This window comes from Gymnoscopelus braueri, assembly GCF_963280865.1.
Source record: "Gymnoscopelus braueri genome assembly, chromosome: 3".
NCBI lineage: Eukaryota > Metazoa > Chordata > Actinopteri > Myctophiformes > Myctophidae > Gymnoscopelus > Gymnoscopelus braueri.
The window spans coordinates 11923906-11942028 of record NC_137612.1 but is presented as its reverse complement, the minus strand read 5'-3'; the positions used below and the strand labels follow the sequence as shown (position 1 = coordinate 11942028).

Here is an 18123-nt window from a genome sequence, read left to right as displayed (position 1 = left end):
ACACTCCCCAAGATGATGACGTCAACTCTATGCGTACGCTACGTCGGAGCCACGCGCATCAACACACACCAACCACACAGCATCATCCACACCACCCACCCACCCACCCACCCATCCATCCATCCATCCATCCATCCATCCAGGTGAGTCAGGAGGACTGGATGCTGTGATGATCATGGAGTGGGGTTAGGGCTGTCACTCTCACGATTACAAATTTAAGTTGACGATTATATGTCACACGAATAATTGCGATGAATGATTTAATTGTGTTTGTGTGTGGCATTGAGCATTGGAACCTAATGAATACAGTTTTTAGGCTTAGACAGGTTTTTAGGCTTCATAATCACAAATTGCACAGGGCAGAATGATATGACAAATAACTTAAATATACAAAAAACTTACTGACATATTTTTTATGTAAAAATTGCGTAAATAGCTGATCAACAAGCTTACAACACGTCACACAAAGTGACGTGTTGTAAGCTTGTAGATCTGCTATTTCTGCTATTTTTAGAAAATGTTGGAACATGGAAATGATTATGACGATTAAGCAAAATAATTGCGATTATCTCAAATAATTGCTATTAGGCGAATATGTCATAGTTGTGACAGGCCTAGTGGACATTGGAGGTGATGGTGGCTTGTATCAAATACCACACATTCTTAAAATGACGCTCCACGTAATGGCTCTTAAGGCCTCAAGAAAACAAGTGAGGAAATTCAAAAGTGTGTGCATTTCATTTCTTTTGACAAAAAAAAAACTAACATACTGTATGCAGTCAGTCGAGTGAGTGAAAATGGTCAAATACTTGCCATGGAAAAACCAAACAAACAAACAGGGGAAACATCAGGGCAATATCTATGTGCAGGTGATGTCATACAGAGTAAAGGTACATTCCAGTCACTGGAATGTAATTATCTTACATATGAGGTAAAAATGACTGTGGTTGACTTTATTGTCAGTAGAAGCATGTGTGGTTATCAAACCCTCCATTGTGCAGGAAAGAAGTTTTGGGTACATGTGTTTTAGGTGCCACTGGTATTGTAGAAAAATAAGGAGTGAGAAGTCTTGAAATTGAGGCACATGAGGGAACTGGGCTAGGAACAATAATTACATTTTAGTTGACGATTAATTGTCATAAAAATAATTGTGATTAATTGTTTGGCATTGAATATTGCAACATAACATTTCTATTTACCTTTTAGGCTTTGTTTAAAAAATTGCACAGGGCAGATATGATAGTGACCGGTACCAATACGTTTTTATTCAAATTAGCTGGAGCAATATGTGTTGGTTGAGGAATGGTATTGCAGAAATACTGGGAAAGTGGGGTAAAATAATACAGTCTGTAGGCATCCTTCACATGCAGTTCAACCTCTAGCCACAAGATGGCATACCATACCTTTACCTGTATTATGCACGATCCCTTGTAAGGGGCTGTGTCAATCCTAATAACATAAATGTCTTGTCACTGACAAGCCACAACACAAAGACAATGAACAATAGCCAACTTTTAATAATACATTTTATTGTCATTGATACTGATGAAAGGTTTGGTTAAAGAAATTATGGTATATAATAATAATAATAATAATAATAATAAGGGTAATAATAATAATAATAATAATAATAATAATAATAATAATAATAACAACAATGGTATAAATGTGTTCTTTCATTTTCATGAAAACAAAGAAGCATATAAAAAGGGGGATTCATTCCATGACCTTTTCAAAATCACAATTTTTGTGTGTTGCTTAATAAGTTAAATTATCTTGAGTAGGTTGCAAAGGTAATCATTTAATTTCCATGTTTAACATTGTATCCCTCAAGAGAACTCAAAAGGTCTCTCTTGTGAAATATAAAAACATTTACAGTGCTCTGGCTGGTAAATGAGCAGTGTTGTCTGTAGTGTTAGCTTAAAGATCTGTAAGATCATCGTCAGACCAGTCTTGCTGATGCATAGTTGCTGAGATCTCTGACTTGTTTGTGTTTTTTCCTTCTTCCTGATGTTTAGTGTTTGGGTTTCGGTGGGGAGTCTGATCAGCAGTAGCCCTGGGTGACTGCATTGACTCCTCACCTTGAAAATTATCTGCAGAGGTCCAAGAGGGAGGTGGCAGTGCAAACAGACTTCCCACTGCAAGGTGACCGTGATGAAAGGCATTGTCAATGGTGCGCCTTAGGTTGATGGGAGATGGGGCATGCATGTCAACCTCTATGAGGGAAAGAATACATTCACGTGGTCCACCTACCTGGTCATCATAAGAGTGCATTGTGTTGTTGCTCAGACACAGTTTATACCTCGCCCAGTTATTTGGCATTAGATTTTCCCAGTTTTCCTCTGATTTCCTGAATGGTCCTTTTCTAATGTTTGTCAAGAGTGTACCCCAACAACTTTTATGCTTTGTGCCCTCTGATAACTCTTGTCTGGCCTGCCCATGACCACTTCTTGAACGGCTTCTGTGGGGTGTCCAGGAGATCCAGGATCCCAAAACAAGCAAAGAGAATGACCAAGCTAATTCAAGAATTCTGGCCCAGAATTGGCTAAGCCACCAACCCCAACCAAAACGTCTCCAGTTTCCCAGTAGCCCATAAAGCCAAAGTACACTGTACATGTGAAGGCCACAGCAGAGAACCCCTATGACAGAGCACACTGCTGTTAGCCGCCTCACACGGGTCTCAATCATTTGTGGAGCCCCCCACTGAGGTACGGAGGTCCTTAGGAAGGAATGTGACACAGAGTGAATGAAGACCCCAATACAGAATGATAGTCCCCAGCAAACTGAGAGGGTCTGTAGCAACAGAGGGAGGGCAGAAGACAAATATGGGGAGAGTAGGTCAGCTAATAACAGCACAGTGCAATGATACACAACAAGACCTCCAACCATCCTGGGTTGCTGCAGTTTCAAGGGTAAAAGAACAAGCTTCATGCCTCGTAATGCAACCAGAGTCAGGGCAACCTGTACCCAAAGGAGAAGCTGTGGGGCCATGTTATGGAGTGCTGCGAGAACAGGACGAGACAGGATCTGACATGTACCGTAAGGATCAAGCAGAAGAAGGACAGCACGAAGAATACCAGTCAATAGCAAGAGTCCATTAGCCAGGTTTAAGGAATCACAGAGGGGGTGAAGAAGAGTGGACGCACTTGCCATTCTCAAAACAGCAATGCCGGCCAGTAATATAAAAAGACTGGCAGACCCAAAGACATGAAGTTCCCACACAAAAGTCAGTGTTCGGCTCATATCATCCCAGAGCAGATTAGTGCCATCAGGATTTGTTAGAACAGCACAGGGACTGAGGCCATGTGCACAGGGACCTCCAGGATGTGACACTTTGTGGTTTATTATGGCTTTAAACACACCATGCTGTATGGGAGGTTCAGGATCATGTTTGCCTAAAAGAGAGGAAGAAAATATTTTAGTTACAAAATTAATAGAAAGCAATCTATTTTATTTCTCACAATTGCATGCTTGTGAAACTTGACAATTCACATCTGTTTGAACCTTGCCCTTGCCTCCTCACCATTACACAAGGGTCAATCAGGGTTAATAACCAGAACATTGTACAACCCATCTCTCCATCCATCAGGCTCATAGTGGCAAAATAAAATCACAGACACAATTTGTCCAAAGATATGGCACAGACGGCATTAAAGGTTCAGTAATATATGATATTTTGGGTTTTTTGTTAAAGGTTATATTCTCATAGTGATCATTGCTATAGAGTGTTTGTTCAATAACAGGCGTCTTCCCGTTTTTCCGTTTGCCCTTTAGTTAACAGAAAAAAAGAATTCAGGTGGGTTGCCAATTTCATCCAATCAGGAAAGAGAACCCATTTATCAGCTTCAATTTGGTAGTGTTCCAGTTCCAATTTTGTTTTTGTTTTGTTTCATCACTTCCAATTTCACTTGTTTATTTTGTATCCTGTATGAGTTCTCTCTCCTGATTCTCTCATTCATTCATTCTTATCATGTAATAACATGATACGTATCACATTATAACATGATACGTATCAAGTTCATGACATGATCCGTATCAAAAACTGCAAAAACAAATTGGCACGTAAAACAAGTAATAATTATCACGTTACAAAAACCGAAAAGGAAAACAAAACATCACGTAATAACGTGTAATGCGATTGTCATTTCCTGACAAGGCAGCAATACCTTCCGTACAGAATATGGAGATATTTAACACACATTTAAACAAAAAATAAAATTATAACAATAATAATAATCACTTACATCATGATTAGTAATTGTGATAACGTTATTAAAGTAAGATCATCATTTTAGCCATAGACTTGAAGCCCTACTGTGGACTATTGTAAAGGTGCATTTTTCTCCACAAATAAGCAATGAAGTTTATTTTTAAATAAGTGAAAAAAGGAATGTGTCTTACCTGCTTCATGATCACCAGTTCTCTCCTCCATAGTCAGATGTGGTGATTTTGATAAACCCGTCATACCAGGAATTGTTGTATGCATTTGCTCATCACCTCCAGTCGATGTGTAAATCTTAATAGATGGGTTTGACTTTTGTGGGCCCTCAACCCCATGTCCACTACTGTCCACAGGATCTTCACTGCTCTGTGAGGTTAAAGCTCTGATACGTCCTTTTGAGGACTGAACCAATGCAAGAACAATGAATACCAATGTTAGATAGGCCATTGTTTGACACAGTATGCAGGTTGAAATCCCAAGACCTGGATAGAAACAAATAAACAAAAGAGAGGGAGAGTTACAATGTGTTGTTGTGGGTGACAATGTAGAGAAAACGTAACTCTTTTGAAACAGTCCAGTGAAACTAGAATATTCAATATCTACTTGAAACATCTTGATCTGTACACATCTACGAAGTTCAGGTTGGAATTTTAATTTTAACTCAAATTTGAATCTCTATTATTCAAATTCTCTCTATAATCTCTATATTTTAATTGTCCTTAATGGTTTGACTTGGTGAAAAAAGGCAAACAATATATTCATTTACTCAATATCAAATTGATTCACAGTTAATGTGAATGGAATCAAAATGAATGTGGCCGGTAGTGACTAAATGGCCATACAATACAATATTAAATTAAATCAAATATTTAATTGCTTAAATATAAATGTAAGCAAAGTACCGTATTATGATCTTTACAATATTATTTTTTTGTTCACTGAGTTACTAAAAATAAACTTTCATAATGGACCTAGCTGGTGAATAATTGTCAGCAGTACTTACTCCATGAATTAAATATGTACTGCATATAAACATGTTGAATTTACCATTGATTTCACCAGTACCATTGGATAATAACAGTCTACTTCAAAAACAGCAACACAGCTATTATAAAGGTCCGAATCATTTTCATTGCAGCCTTGTTTTGCAGTACATAAAATATGAGCATGTTTTTAGCATTTTGCAGAAATTGTAACAATTATTTTGTCCACCTTTTTACGCTTTTGCCAAACTTATCCTGCACATTTGCAGGCTATGTTCACTAATACAAGAATACTCACATGTGTCACGTCTCACGTGCAATTCCTTGTCTCCTCTCTTTAGTATGCTATAGCATGCATTCTACTGATGCAACGTGAAAGTGTATATACCTTAGAATGTAGCCGCATTAGGAGTATCACCATGAGGGTAGAACTCACTGGATTACTAGTGAGTGAGATGATGCTGTGAGTCATTATACCTCAAGCTGACGTCTTAGGTCCAATTACTGCATAGGCTGGTTGGTTGACAGCCTCCCATCTTATCACCTGCAATAAGAAACAGGATCTTAACACTTAATCATTACTTTTTTTAAACTTTTGCATATAGCCCATAGATGTGTGTTTTGATTAACTTTTGTTTATTATTATTATTATTATTTAACTAATTAAGAAGAGTCAATGAGACTTGCCTACCTTTCTCTATACTGATTGTGTTTAATCTCCTTAGTCTGAACTCTAAAGGATTACATTAAGATTCTTAGAGTAGCACTAGCACAGTCACATCAAGAGACAGCAGAAATGCACCTGCACATATGCAGCACTGCAGAGACTTAATTGCATGCATTATTCTACCAAGTCATTAGATTATAGTGGTAGGCTATATGAGCAAGAGTATTGTGTAAAAAAGACCTTGCATGTAGGTTAATAGATGTCTAATTGAAGAGGAAATGTGCTCATCCTAAAAAGACTATATATATAATTAGACAGTGTAAGAAATTACTTGTCAAATGTGACACACTGGCTTTAGTGTCTATTAAATATTATATATATATATTATTATTTTTTATAAAGGTGTGTGTAAAGACAATAATCTATAGTCATTTTCACAAGTCAGCGATATTAGAATCACAGAAATTCGGGGGGGGGGGGGGGGGGGTTAGGGAATTAACTCTTTCTCGCGTCTCGAAGAATCGTCTGCAACCTATACAAAGGATGCATCTCTCCGGTCCACCTTAAGAGAAGCAAGAAGCCGCTAGTTGTGGGGAGAAGAGGGGGGGGCCCTCGGTGGCACATGCCTGGCTCTTTAAGGCAGACTGGGGAAGTTAGATTTCTGTTAAAGGTACATGCATTCAAAAGGCTACGAGGTGTCAAACCGGGGCTAAATGACTTCAAGTAGTCCATATGTAGGCCAGTCATTTGAAGTCAATATAATGGTGAATAGCAAGATCATTTATCTCAGACTTGAGTTCTCAAGTGTTCTCTAGTCTAGTGATAAAAGCCAATGAACCTGTGTTGTGCGCTGTTTGGTCCTGATTCTGATTGTGTAAAGTACTATAACTATAAAAGGCTATCACCATAGATTTTATGACCTCTCCATCTATTAATAGATGGAGAGTAATTACTATTCTGTCTTACTCGTGCAAATTTGCAATATAGCCTATAACTTAAAAAAAAAAATATATATATATATATATATATATATATATATATATATATATATATATATATATATATATATATATATATATATATTCATTCAATTCATTCTTTATTTCAGACCCAAGGGAGATCCATATCGCAATAAAACAATACAATAGAAATAGAAAAGAGCACATATATATATATATATATATATATATATATATATATATATATATATATATAATCTATTTATTTTTATATATATATTAATAGATATATTTTTTTATAGATATATATAACATGAACAAAATGTATGTATATATATATATTAATATTAATATTAATATTAATATTTATATATTTACATTTATAAATATAAGGGATGTAATGACAGAATATATGTGTTTTGCTCTTATGTACAATTCATGTTCATATCGGTGAGGTGTGAGGCCACTGCTGGAGCGGTGCGAGGATTTGCGTTGTTTGGCAGCAGGGCCTACTTCCGTCATTTTATCATTTTCCTGGTACCAAATCCACTGAATGGTATTGCATGTTGTGTTTTGGGGCTTTATGGTGGTAGTGGTGACATTTCTCGACACTCCGCTGGATACCTACACCCGTTTCTTTGCTCGACCTGGTAAACTTGCACATTAATGTATTTTTTTTAGTCGAAGCTTGGTTAGGAGGGACCAACATTAAAATAAGCACACGTAGAGAGACAGACCTCGCCAGCTTGCTGCAAAACTGTATTGCAGTCTAATTACTGCATCGTTTGCACCATAGATTAGATTGTGTCTTCATCAACATTTTGCCGAAGCTAAATGTCATGCCGGTGGTCGTAGCTGTTTGGTGATTAGCTGTTTTTCGGCTTTTTTATTTTTAAACGCCGTGCCTTGGCGGAAAGGAGAGGATTTGGTTTTATTTAAGGTAGCATGAAAGGATCCATGGGACCCGTCAGGCTAGCTTTAGCTAACACGGCTAACCTCAGTTTACACTTGGTGGAACGCATTGGTCGTTGTTATTTATGCTTATTAGCGAATTAAAGGGGTTTCTTGGTTGAATAAAGTCGTCTTTCGATGACGTAAATCACCGTTAACGTTAGATGGCAAGCTAACTAGTAATCCAGAGCTTGTGGCAAAAGAAATACCTTGCTAACATTGCTAATATGCTAACTTGCTAGATAGGTAATCGAAAAACTCGCCCCAAAGCACGCTCGCCCCCATATCTTTTCGCGGACCAGCGGTTCTTGTGTTCTTGTATTTGTTTTACCGAGGATAAGGTTAGAAATAAGTTCAGGGTTAGGCATAGTTTGACTGAGGTTAAGTTTAGGAATAAGATTAGGGTTATGCATAGTTTATTCAGAGGTAACATTTAGGAATACCGGGTGAATACCGTCGCATTTGCCCTGGGGCGACTGTGTTTTGGGGCGAGCGTTTTGGTATTCACTAGATACTATTGTTTGACAGTCAGCATGTCCTGCTGTTGTTGGTACCCTGTCGTTTTTAACCACAAGAAAATGAGACTTTATAATTTGGCCCACTGCTAATTATAACGGATTCTAATTGATATTTGTGAATATGTACTATAATAAAATTGGCAAATGCACTACAACTTTGGAACTTGACATATTCACTTTGCCCCTTGGGATCATCGTGATAACCTCACTGCACGCTGCAATGAATTGAATTAGGTCATTCATTCACAGTTATATCCTAATATCAGTGTTTGATTACCAGGCTGATTAGACTATGCTTCATTACATACAGTGTGGGTGTACCCCCACCACTGCATTGTAAGCTATCTATAGGCTTGTTAAGGTTGTAATATAACTTGAAGTCTTGACTTGAACAACCCCTCATCTTTTCCAGGCTAAACTGACTTCCAATGAATAACCAAGAGAGTGGTGTGGTCTCGTTTGATGAGTATGTGCGACAAAAGGCCCGCACTGTCCCTCAACACCGGATGAAGGAGTTCTTGGAGTCCCTGGCGAAGGGAACAGGGGTGCTCCAGGAGTTCAGCCAGCAGGGTGGTGATGCAGGGACCACCACCACCACCATGGTGTACCACCAGGGCACCAACTGTGTCTACACTGACAGCACAGAGGTTGCTGGGTCTCTCTTGGAACTGGCTTGTCCGGTAAGAGCATGGCCTCCTCTTTTTCCATTGTTGGTGGATTTTTGTCATTCTCAAAAGAGTTGCTATTGTACATAACTCACCTCATTCTGTTTCTTTCTGATAGGTCCAGGTGACATCTACAGATATTTCATCTCAGCTGCATCATGAGTCTGAGCAGCAAATTGTGCAGGTTAGTTTGCTGTTATTTAGCTCCAATCGGAACCTCTCCCTCCACTATATAGCTCCGAGATGAGGTTCCACTGCGCCGGGTGCCGGCAGGTGACGACACCGGCGAAAATTGGCCACTATGCATGATTCTTACCTTTTTCCACACTCGTATCCAAAAAGTAAAGTTCAGCCCCCCTGCTCTTAGCGGCCAAGAAACGTTTACAGACGGAACAAGCATTTAAATCGCTTTTTTAGTCAGCCTGTGGCCAGTCAACCCCCGTCCGCATGTGCTGTACTGCTCCCGTAAGATTGCATTGGGAAAACATGCTACAAGCTGACAAAAAAGCGATTTAAACGCTTGTTTGAACCCGTCGGTAAAATGTTCTTGCCCGCAAACATTTTCATCATCTGAGAGCAGGGGGGCTGACCTTTACTTTTTGGATACGATGTGCGGAAAAAGGTAAGAATCATGCATTGTGGCCAATTTTCGCCGGTGTCATCACCCAACGGCACCCGGCGCTGTGGGACCACATCTGGGAGCTGTACAGCGGAGGGAGAGGTTCCAAATGGGGCTAGCTGTTATTAAGAGATACCAGTTCTGAGCTTTGAATTATAACTACTTAAACCCTATATACTTCGGGGTTGGCTCTGTAATTGGTCTGCTCTTTTACCCTATACACCACACCAATTCTCTTAAACATGCTCACGTGTCAAAATGCGACACGTTGGGGCATCCGCTGGCCTAGCGGTCCAGGCGCATACCACATAAACTGGTAATCCAGCATGACAGTGTGTCGCGGGTTCGACTCCCGTTGCTGTATGTCTCCCCCCATTTCCTGTCAGCCTACTGTCCTGTCCAAATAAAGGCATAAAAAGACCCCAAAAATATATTTTAAAAAAATAACAATGCGACACGTTGTGAGCTTGTAGATCTGTTATTTTTGGCAAATATTCCCCCCAGAATAGGGACGCGAGGGTACAAGGCGGGGTTAAATATGATAGCTGGCATTTTAAATATTGTTACTAGTTTTAGTTATTAGTTATTAGTTTGTCTGAATCAGATGACAGTTAAGTACGGTCAACTAAAAACTGGAAACATACAAATCTATTCTTATATGTTGAGCTGATCAAAATGAATGCCTTTTCTGAGGTAGCCATTATTTTGTTTTTTGGTGGGTGGGAACACTGCAAATAAACTGTGTGTACAAGCTGATGTACAGTGTGGTGTGAGAATCTTTCTCTGGAAGGTTATTTATGAAGTTACATTAGAGTTGTTGAACTTTGATCTATAGTTTACAGTATGTTACTTTTTTCGTATGAGCTGAGATGGTGGCAAGATAAATTTTTTACCAAGTCTACATAATTTCACTCTAAATTTGTACTTTGATATAACAATATACTCTCGGGTAATAGTCAAATCAAATGTGCAAATTATAGTTTGCTGATGATATAGTATACCTGTTAAGACAATTATTAACGAACCATACCGTAATTAGTAATGCATATGAATGCTGTGTGTTGCGTTTTGTTCAGATTCAGGGACAGCAGGGACAGGTGCTGCATTTGGCCTCTCCCTCTCAGCAGGAGCTGCAGGCCCTCTCAGCAGGAACACAGCTTATACAGCAGGGGGAGCTTACAGAGGAGCAGCACCAACAGGTACTCTTGTTTATTAAAACCTCATCATTACCCATGTCAAGTACAACCATATGATGCACAAGTCTTGGGGTTGTCAAAGATCCTGAAAATGGCATTATTGTTATTTCACAGATACAGGCTCAACTGGTAGCAGCTGTAGCTAGCGGACAGCAGATACACTTGTCGAGTGGCCAACACATACAGCTACCGGACGGTCAACAGATTCAATTGCAAGGTGGCCAACACATTCAACTGCAAGGTGGCCAACAGATTCACCTCCAAGGTGGCCAACACATCCAACTGCAAGGGGGGCAACATATCCAGCTCCCAGGTGGCCAGCAGATCCAGATCCAGACCATAGAGGCGATGTCTCCTTCCCAGCAGCAGGGCTCTCCTAGGGAGACGGATAGGAGATCACTTGTCCCCACTGTTCTCCAGCCCGCCAAGAAACGCAAAGTGGACATGCCTGTGTCAGTGTCCTATGCCGTTCAACAGGGCCAGCAGATGGCCACAGTCCTGGCTATCCCTCAAGGAGGACAGCAGCAGAGCTACGTGTCCATACGGCCAGATCTGCTCACCGTCGACAGCTCTCAGGTTTACAGCACTACAGGCACAATCACGGGTCCCACTGGGGAGACCTGGACCATACCTGTGTACTCCACTCCGCAGCAGCAGGGAGTTGCACACATTGCCATCCCCCAGGAGGCGTACAGTACAGTTCACGTTGCCACCCAAAACAAGGACAAGATGGCATCCAACTCCTCATCGAGGTCTGCCACGGTCCAGTCGCTCACTGCTGGACAACAGGAGGAGATCGTACAGACCCTGTTCCCTGCACACGCACAGTTTATGAACGGGAACATTCACATCCCTGTGGCTGTGCAGACAGTCGGAGGGGCATATAACACGCAGTCAGTACAAATCTGGGACCCAAATCAACAGAACAGCCAAGAAGAAGAAGGACAGCAGCTCCACCTGCAGGTGAGAACAGAAACGTCATCTTTTGCTTAACAACATTCTAGTCCTTAAATTTGTGGTCACTCAGCCGTGTTTAAAAAATACAATCTTTATCATAAAGTCTCCATTGTGAGTGTATGCCTAATTCAATATTGAAATGCAGACAACCATGTACAAGACACATACCTGGACAATAGTTTTCTTAAAGGCACTCATATATATGGATAACCCCACTACCAAAAATAATAAGTATCAGTGGAAACATTTTTATTCTCGTGATTGACTTTTGATTGGACTACCACTAAAAAAACTACAGATAAATCATTTCCCGTAGCTTTATGTTGGTAATGTTTAGATGTTTGTTTTGAGTTTTTGTTTCTCTTAAACACTAGAAAACAATTCTTGTCTCCTACAGGGACAAGCAGAAACTGAGTCACAAGCTGAGCCTCCCGCAGAGCTTCTAGTTCCTATCTGTCTGAAGCCAGAAGAGGGCTTGGATGTCTGGCGCCTTTGGGTGCAGCGAAAAAATGCAGAGCTGGAAAAGAAGGAGCAGAAAAAGCTAGCTCCTATCGGCCGTGAGTTTACACACCGATTTGTCCCAGCAGTTAATTTACATCAAAATTCATAGATTTCCTTGATGCCTTTGACTTGAATTTCCCTTTTTCTAACCATTTTCCTTGTTGTGCGTGTCCAGGTCGGCAGCCCTTACGCTTTCAAGAGGACTTGGTGTCCAGTGCAGTCGCTGAGTTAAATGCTGGTCTAGCCATGATGACCCAGGAGGCACGAGGACTGGAGGAAGAGTGCTTTGAACCTGATGTCCTATATTACGTCTTCTTGTGTATACAAAAGGTTTGCAGTCCTTCATACAAACATTGATTGACTCCTGTGTATTGAACCTCCATAACACAGTAGGTTTTAAAATGTGCATTTCTCTTATAGTATCTCTCTGAAAATGGACGTGTGGATGATGTTTTCTCCGATCCATACTACACACGTTTCGGTCTGTGTTTACACAAAATCTTAGAAGGTTGGAGACCCAATGTTCATCTAGGTAAGAGATCATTAGCATCTGTTTTCTACACAAAAAAACTAAAAACGTTTATTTGTTAGCTTGAATTTACTCACCCGAGTGCCCTTTTTTCAGGGTACTATATTCCAAGTCATGTGACAGAGGAGATGCTGTGGGAGTGCAAACAACTTGGAGCACATTCCCCATCCACACTACTTACAACTCTAATGTTTTTCAACACTAAGTGAGTCACCAAGTCCTCTGAACTGCATGACCTGAAAACGGGTCTCGTCGATCATGCTGATGCCACAAATACATAGCTGCCCTGACAACATGTTCTTCCTTTCAGGTATTTCCATTTGACAACAGTTGAGCAGCATATGAAGGTGGCCTTCTCTAAGGTGCTACGACACACCAAAAAGAACCCCTCCAATCCCAAGGACAAAACTACCAGTATCCGCTTCCTAAAAGGCCAAGGTCCACATCACGTTGGCCAAAAAGGTGCTCAATACATTTGACTTCATTGTTTTAAGTCTTCCCATTGCTGACTGATGTTGACCTTTTGTGTGGCCTGTCTTTCAGTGACGGACGATATGTATGAAGAGCAGATCGAGGACCCTGAGAACCCTCTTCGTTGTCCCATTAAACTGTATGACTTTTACCTCTTCAAATGGTAAGTGGCCAAGTGGGGTTCATTATTTACAGTGCAATGAGGAGATTGTGTGCACATCTTAAACCTGTATTTAGGACAGGTGTTGGATAAGAATGCAGAAATCACAGAGTTCAAATGTTATAGCTCCCGGAAAAAAAAGCTTTATTTCAAGCACAATGTTTCGACCATATAGGTCTTCATCAGGTAATTTTGCCTGATGGAAGACATGTGGACGAAACGTTGCCCAAGGTTTATTTTGGGAGCTATAACTCAGTGTGCAGATATTTTACCTCTCTTTGGGTTCATTGTTTAACCATATAACCCTGACATCCCTATTTTGGGCATTTATTCAAATATATTCACTTTTATTTTAGAAATTTGCAAATCTAACGGATCTAGAAGCTTTTTTTTTCTCTATTTAGGGCTCAAGTGGTCAATATCAATCTTGCAGTCCTGTAGACCTGTAGATCTTTTCCCATTGTGACTACAAAACTAAAATCCCTCATTTTATCTCAGTCCTCAGAGTGCGAAGGGACGCAACGATGCGTACTACCTGACGCCGGAGCCAGTTGTTGCACCCAATAGTCCGATATGGTACTCGACCCAGCCCATCACTGATCAACAAGTGGAGAATATGCTCGCACGCATCATTGTGGTCCGAGAGATTCAGGATGCCATCAACACTGCGCAAGCGAACATGCACTGAGGATGGACTGAAGTGGACCCTCATTGGAAATGTAACGTCCTGCACTGACTGTTGACTCTATGCAGTATCCCCTTCTCACTCCGTTACTTAATTTATAATCTATCACAGGACGGTGTCGCTTGTCAAAAATCTTTTCTTTTGGGTAAGTGACACTGTTTTACTACAGATTATAAATTAGGTTTTAGCCTAAACGGTCTTCAAGGAAACAAGTGAACCCATATTTCTTCAATTTTTCACCTAAGGGATTTGTCTTTGGCTCTTTAAAATAGATCTATTCATCTACAGTACAGATGCCTCATTTTCATGACCAGTGGTGATGGACTGGAATCTTCTTTATGTTGGCCACATTAGGTTTCTAAATTGTCACCTCAATGACCTTTGTCACCTTGATAACCTTTGAAAAAGCTTTTCATCTGACCTGTGTCGGGTCACTATTGAACTCTTCAGGCTGCTGCTCTGTAACTTGGCTAGAAATGGTTAATGTTGTAATGAAATCAGTCTTGTCAATATTATAAAATTAGGACACTGACTTTTTTCATGTTAAGCTCACACTTCACGTCACGTTGTCTTAACTTCTCTCAGGTCCCAGAACACTTTCATAGACAATTATGGGGCCTCTGCTTCACAACTTAATTTTTTTTATCCTGCATTTTTGATCCCCTGTATTATAATATGTTGAAAGCTGAAGAATGTGCCTGTTTTTTTTTCTCTCCACCAAATTGAAATTGTGTAATCATTTTGAATCTGTACATATGTGAAAAATGAAGCTGAAGTTCAAATAGTTTTCAACCAGGAGGTGATGAAATATTGTTCTCGGGTGAACTCCATCCAGTGACCCCCATACACTTATCAAGAGTTTTGTTTTAATTACACTAAATGTTAAATGGTGCATATAGCGCTTTTATCCAAAGCGCAAACACTGGACATTGATCCAATACACCAATGACAACATTTGGTTATTCAGCACATCAGAGTTGGGTCATCTACAGCTCCATATGTATGGGCAATTATTGTCATCTACAGAGCTTTCTGTAACATCACTGGAATTGCAAGCGAGTTTGTTTCTAGCATTTTAGACTCACAAAAAACAATAGGCAAGTCATTTATTTTATATACAGTTTACAGTATTTACCAGATTGACATTCGAAGTGTAAACCGACTAGTCAACGGCATTATGGGATGTTATTTACCCATTAAAAGGAAGCTTTCCAAGTTATGTACAGCAGTCTGAGATGCTTCAAGGAAGCAACCCTCTCATTGTATCCTTAATGGGAATTGAAATAATTGTAAATGATCACTCTTTAGAAAGATTTAACCGCAGTTGACGCAGTGATTTGGTGAAGAATCTGGGCAGAGGACAGGTCACAGAGACGTCGGGTTGACCTTCGTTTCCCAGCAGTATCGTCTGGCGGGCGTGTAAATGAAGAGGAAGGTAACGGACCTTGCTCTGTTCCAGTTCCAACCTTCCCAACACACCTTCCGGTAGTTTCTGAGGATGAAATTGTTACTCAGTCATTTTCACAAGCCAAACACTGTTTATGACACATGAGAATATTAAACGAGAACAAATTCGGTGGGTAAAAAGAATATTAAACGAGAACAAATGTGGCGGGCAGACATCTTCAGTCATACCTATGTTTTGCCTACCATTTTGATCTGAATAGATACATGTCTAGTCTGCTTATGCAAGCGATATGGTTATACAGTATACTGAATGTCTCTAATTTATTTTGGAAGTGGATCATTTTTTGTCAGCCATACCTGGGGTGCCAGTTTGGTCCAATGGGAGTATTTGTGGTCCCCAAGGGTGGGGCATGCCAGAGCCAATGCCATGTGAACCCTCATCTGGTGTTTTACTCCTACGAACATAGTAGATGCAGTAGATTAATAAGATTGAGGGTACTTCTCTGACATCTGTCAGTCATCTGATGAAGTGCGTTTAGCTGCTAAACCACTTAACTTTAGCACTCAATAATATGCCCCAATAACAATCTTACCAGTTAGTGGCTGGAGTTCTACAAGGCTGCAACCACCGTCACTTTCCAGGACACGGTATTGGGTCACAGCACCCTGAGCTTGCCGATGAGACCTAACTCTGGTTACTCCCTCTCCCGTGTCACTCACCCTGTACACTGGACTTAGTCCCATCTGAAGAAAAAGAGTGAATTGAATAAGGATATCTGTGTATAAATGGTTTCTCACCATACTACCCAAACTACAAAAAGCATCCGTGTCATTTTAGATTTTAGCGTTGGCTATTCAAATATAGCAGATATACAAGCTCACAGCGCGTCACTTCGTGCCGCGCTGCGAGCTTGTACATCTGCTATTTTTGAACATTTTTGAAGAATCTTAATTGAAAGAACTACTGGTTTAGATTGTAGATTCGGCCTCAGGTTTTAATGGTTTAAGATTAATAACCTTAAAATGGGGCCGAGAGCCAGCGACCTGTCTCTCTATAACAGGAATGTCGATCACCCCTTCAGCCGGTACCGGCACACCGACAGTGATGATCCTGTGGAGGTAAACAATGACTGTCTCTCACTGGTTGTAATGTACAACATCTGGACAGATTATGATCTCATGTGGGCAAGAACAACAGACTGCTGACTCAACAACAACAGCAATCTATATTCAATGTCTTACCAATATTTCCTCTGCACTTGGCTATTTTTGCTCAGGGCTAGTATGTGGTCCACCATCTCCTCACTTTTAGCCAGTATGAGAGTTCCTGTGGCCTCCTTTTCCAGGCCGAGACATGTGTATAGCATTGATGTGCTTTTCATCCCAAATAACATTTTGCTGAGGACTGGCAGCACAGAGGAAATGGATGTGCCCCCCGAGTTATCTGTGAGTAATAAATGGGAAAAATACAGAGTTTTGATAAACAAGTGTGATTCTCACAAGTGGGGTCCAGGTTCCTTGAGGGGATTCTAAATGGATCCTTACAGGATGGAACCAAATGGACCCGTAAGGGTTGATTGATTGATTGAATACTTTATTATTAACAGTTTGCAGATTGTACAGAGGTACGGTTTACAATGATTGTATTCATGATGATTGTATTCAATTCATAAAGAATGGGTCCCCCATTTGGGGGTCATTGAATAGAAATGAAAGGTTTGAGAACCACTAGTATAAAACATTCACTCAGATAACACAGTGACTGCATATGAATGAATTACCTTGGACGGGAACCCCATATGGTTTGTTGATGACCACCAGGTCGTCGTTCTGGAACAGCAAAGTATTATGCAGATGCTTGGCTAAAACGTTAGGGTGAACATTCTGCAACTGTTGAGTGAACTGTTTCATTTCTGCGACCCCCTTCTCCCCCCGTGTGGTGGACTGCGCTGTCTTCTTCTGGTCTTGCTCCGTTTGGTTCTCCTGCTGGATCTTCCGTGCCAGATCGATGGCTCTCAGCCGAGGTCTGTCGCCCTGATCAGGGGTGCTGGGAGCTCCTTCTTCAGCCACAGTGGCACGGCTCCTGGGGGCTCCTTTAGACACAGTGGCATGACTCCTGGGGGCTCCTTCTTCAGCCACAGTGGAACGGCTCCTGGGGGCTCCTTCTTCAGACACGGTGGCACGGCTCCTGGGGGCTCCTTTAGCCACAGTGGCATGACTCCGTGAGAGACAATGTGACACCTTGAATGAATGACTGAATGGTTTATTTTCGGTCTTTGTTTACAACAAATCAAAACACTTGTGTGGACAGTGGTCAGTGGACTTACAACACAAAAAAAGATCATCATCACGAATGTACATATCCAACCAACTCACACACAGAATCCAAATTCAATGACTGAAATGTACCTTGGTAAACGACGTGCAGCAATTTGTTTTGGGATGAGAAATTATCACGTTCCACATTCTTCTACACGAGTTGTTCATAGTAGCGCTTGAAGGGTAAACTAAATTCTCACACACATGCTGTCATGGATCGATGTGTGAACTAACCGGTGTTGCCAGATTTTGCGAGAGTAACAAGCAACCAGGTCAATGAAAACGATGCGACGCGTTGTGAGCTTGTAGATCTT

The 18123-nt window shown here is 40.7% G+C and overlaps 2 protein-coding genes across 4 annotated transcripts; one reads left to right on the top strand and one right to left on the bottom strand.

Annotated features, from left to right (window-relative positions):
- Positions 1 to 7272: 7272 nt before the first annotated feature.
- qrich1 (glutamine-rich 1) lies at positions 7273 to 14956 on the top strand. Of its 3 annotated transcripts, none has more exons than XM_080424784.1 (12): positions 7273 to 7368; positions 8713 to 8980; positions 9084 to 9149; positions 10661 to 10783; positions 10895 to 11743; positions 12135 to 12294; positions 12414 to 12568; positions 12659 to 12770; positions 12864 to 12972; positions 13078 to 13229; positions 13311 to 13401; positions 13897 to 14956. In XM_080424784.1, the coding sequence occupies exons 2-12, from the start codon at positions 8729 to 8731 to the stop codon at positions 14084 to 14086; spliced, it is 2259 nt and encodes a 752-aa protein (XP_080280910.1). In that variant the 5' UTR covers positions 7273 to 7368; positions 8713 to 8728; the 3' UTR covers positions 14087 to 14956. The 3 variants fall into 3 exon arrangements, with proteins under 3 accessions (XP_080280910.1, XP_080280908.1, XP_080280909.1); XM_080424782.1 differs by having other exon boundaries at positions 7355 to 7481; positions 13897 to 14953; XM_080424783.1 differs by lacking the exon at positions 7273 to 7368 and adding an exon at positions 7643 to 7771 and having other exon boundaries at positions 13897 to 14955.
- rpusd4 (RNA pseudouridine synthase D4) lies at positions 14218 to 18013 on the bottom strand. Its single transcript, XM_080424797.1, has 7 exons — positions 17900 to 18013; positions 17272 to 17731; positions 16733 to 16934; positions 16508 to 16601; positions 16084 to 16234; positions 15848 to 15945; positions 14218 to 15575 (listed from the first exon to the last, which is right to left on the bottom strand). The coding sequence occupies exons 1-7, from the start codon at positions 17975 to 17977 to the stop codon at positions 15381 to 15383; spliced, it is 1278 nt and encodes a 425-aa protein (XP_080280923.1). The 5' UTR covers positions 17978 to 18013; the 3' UTR covers positions 14218 to 15380.
- Positions 18014 to 18123: the final 110 nt, after the last annotated feature.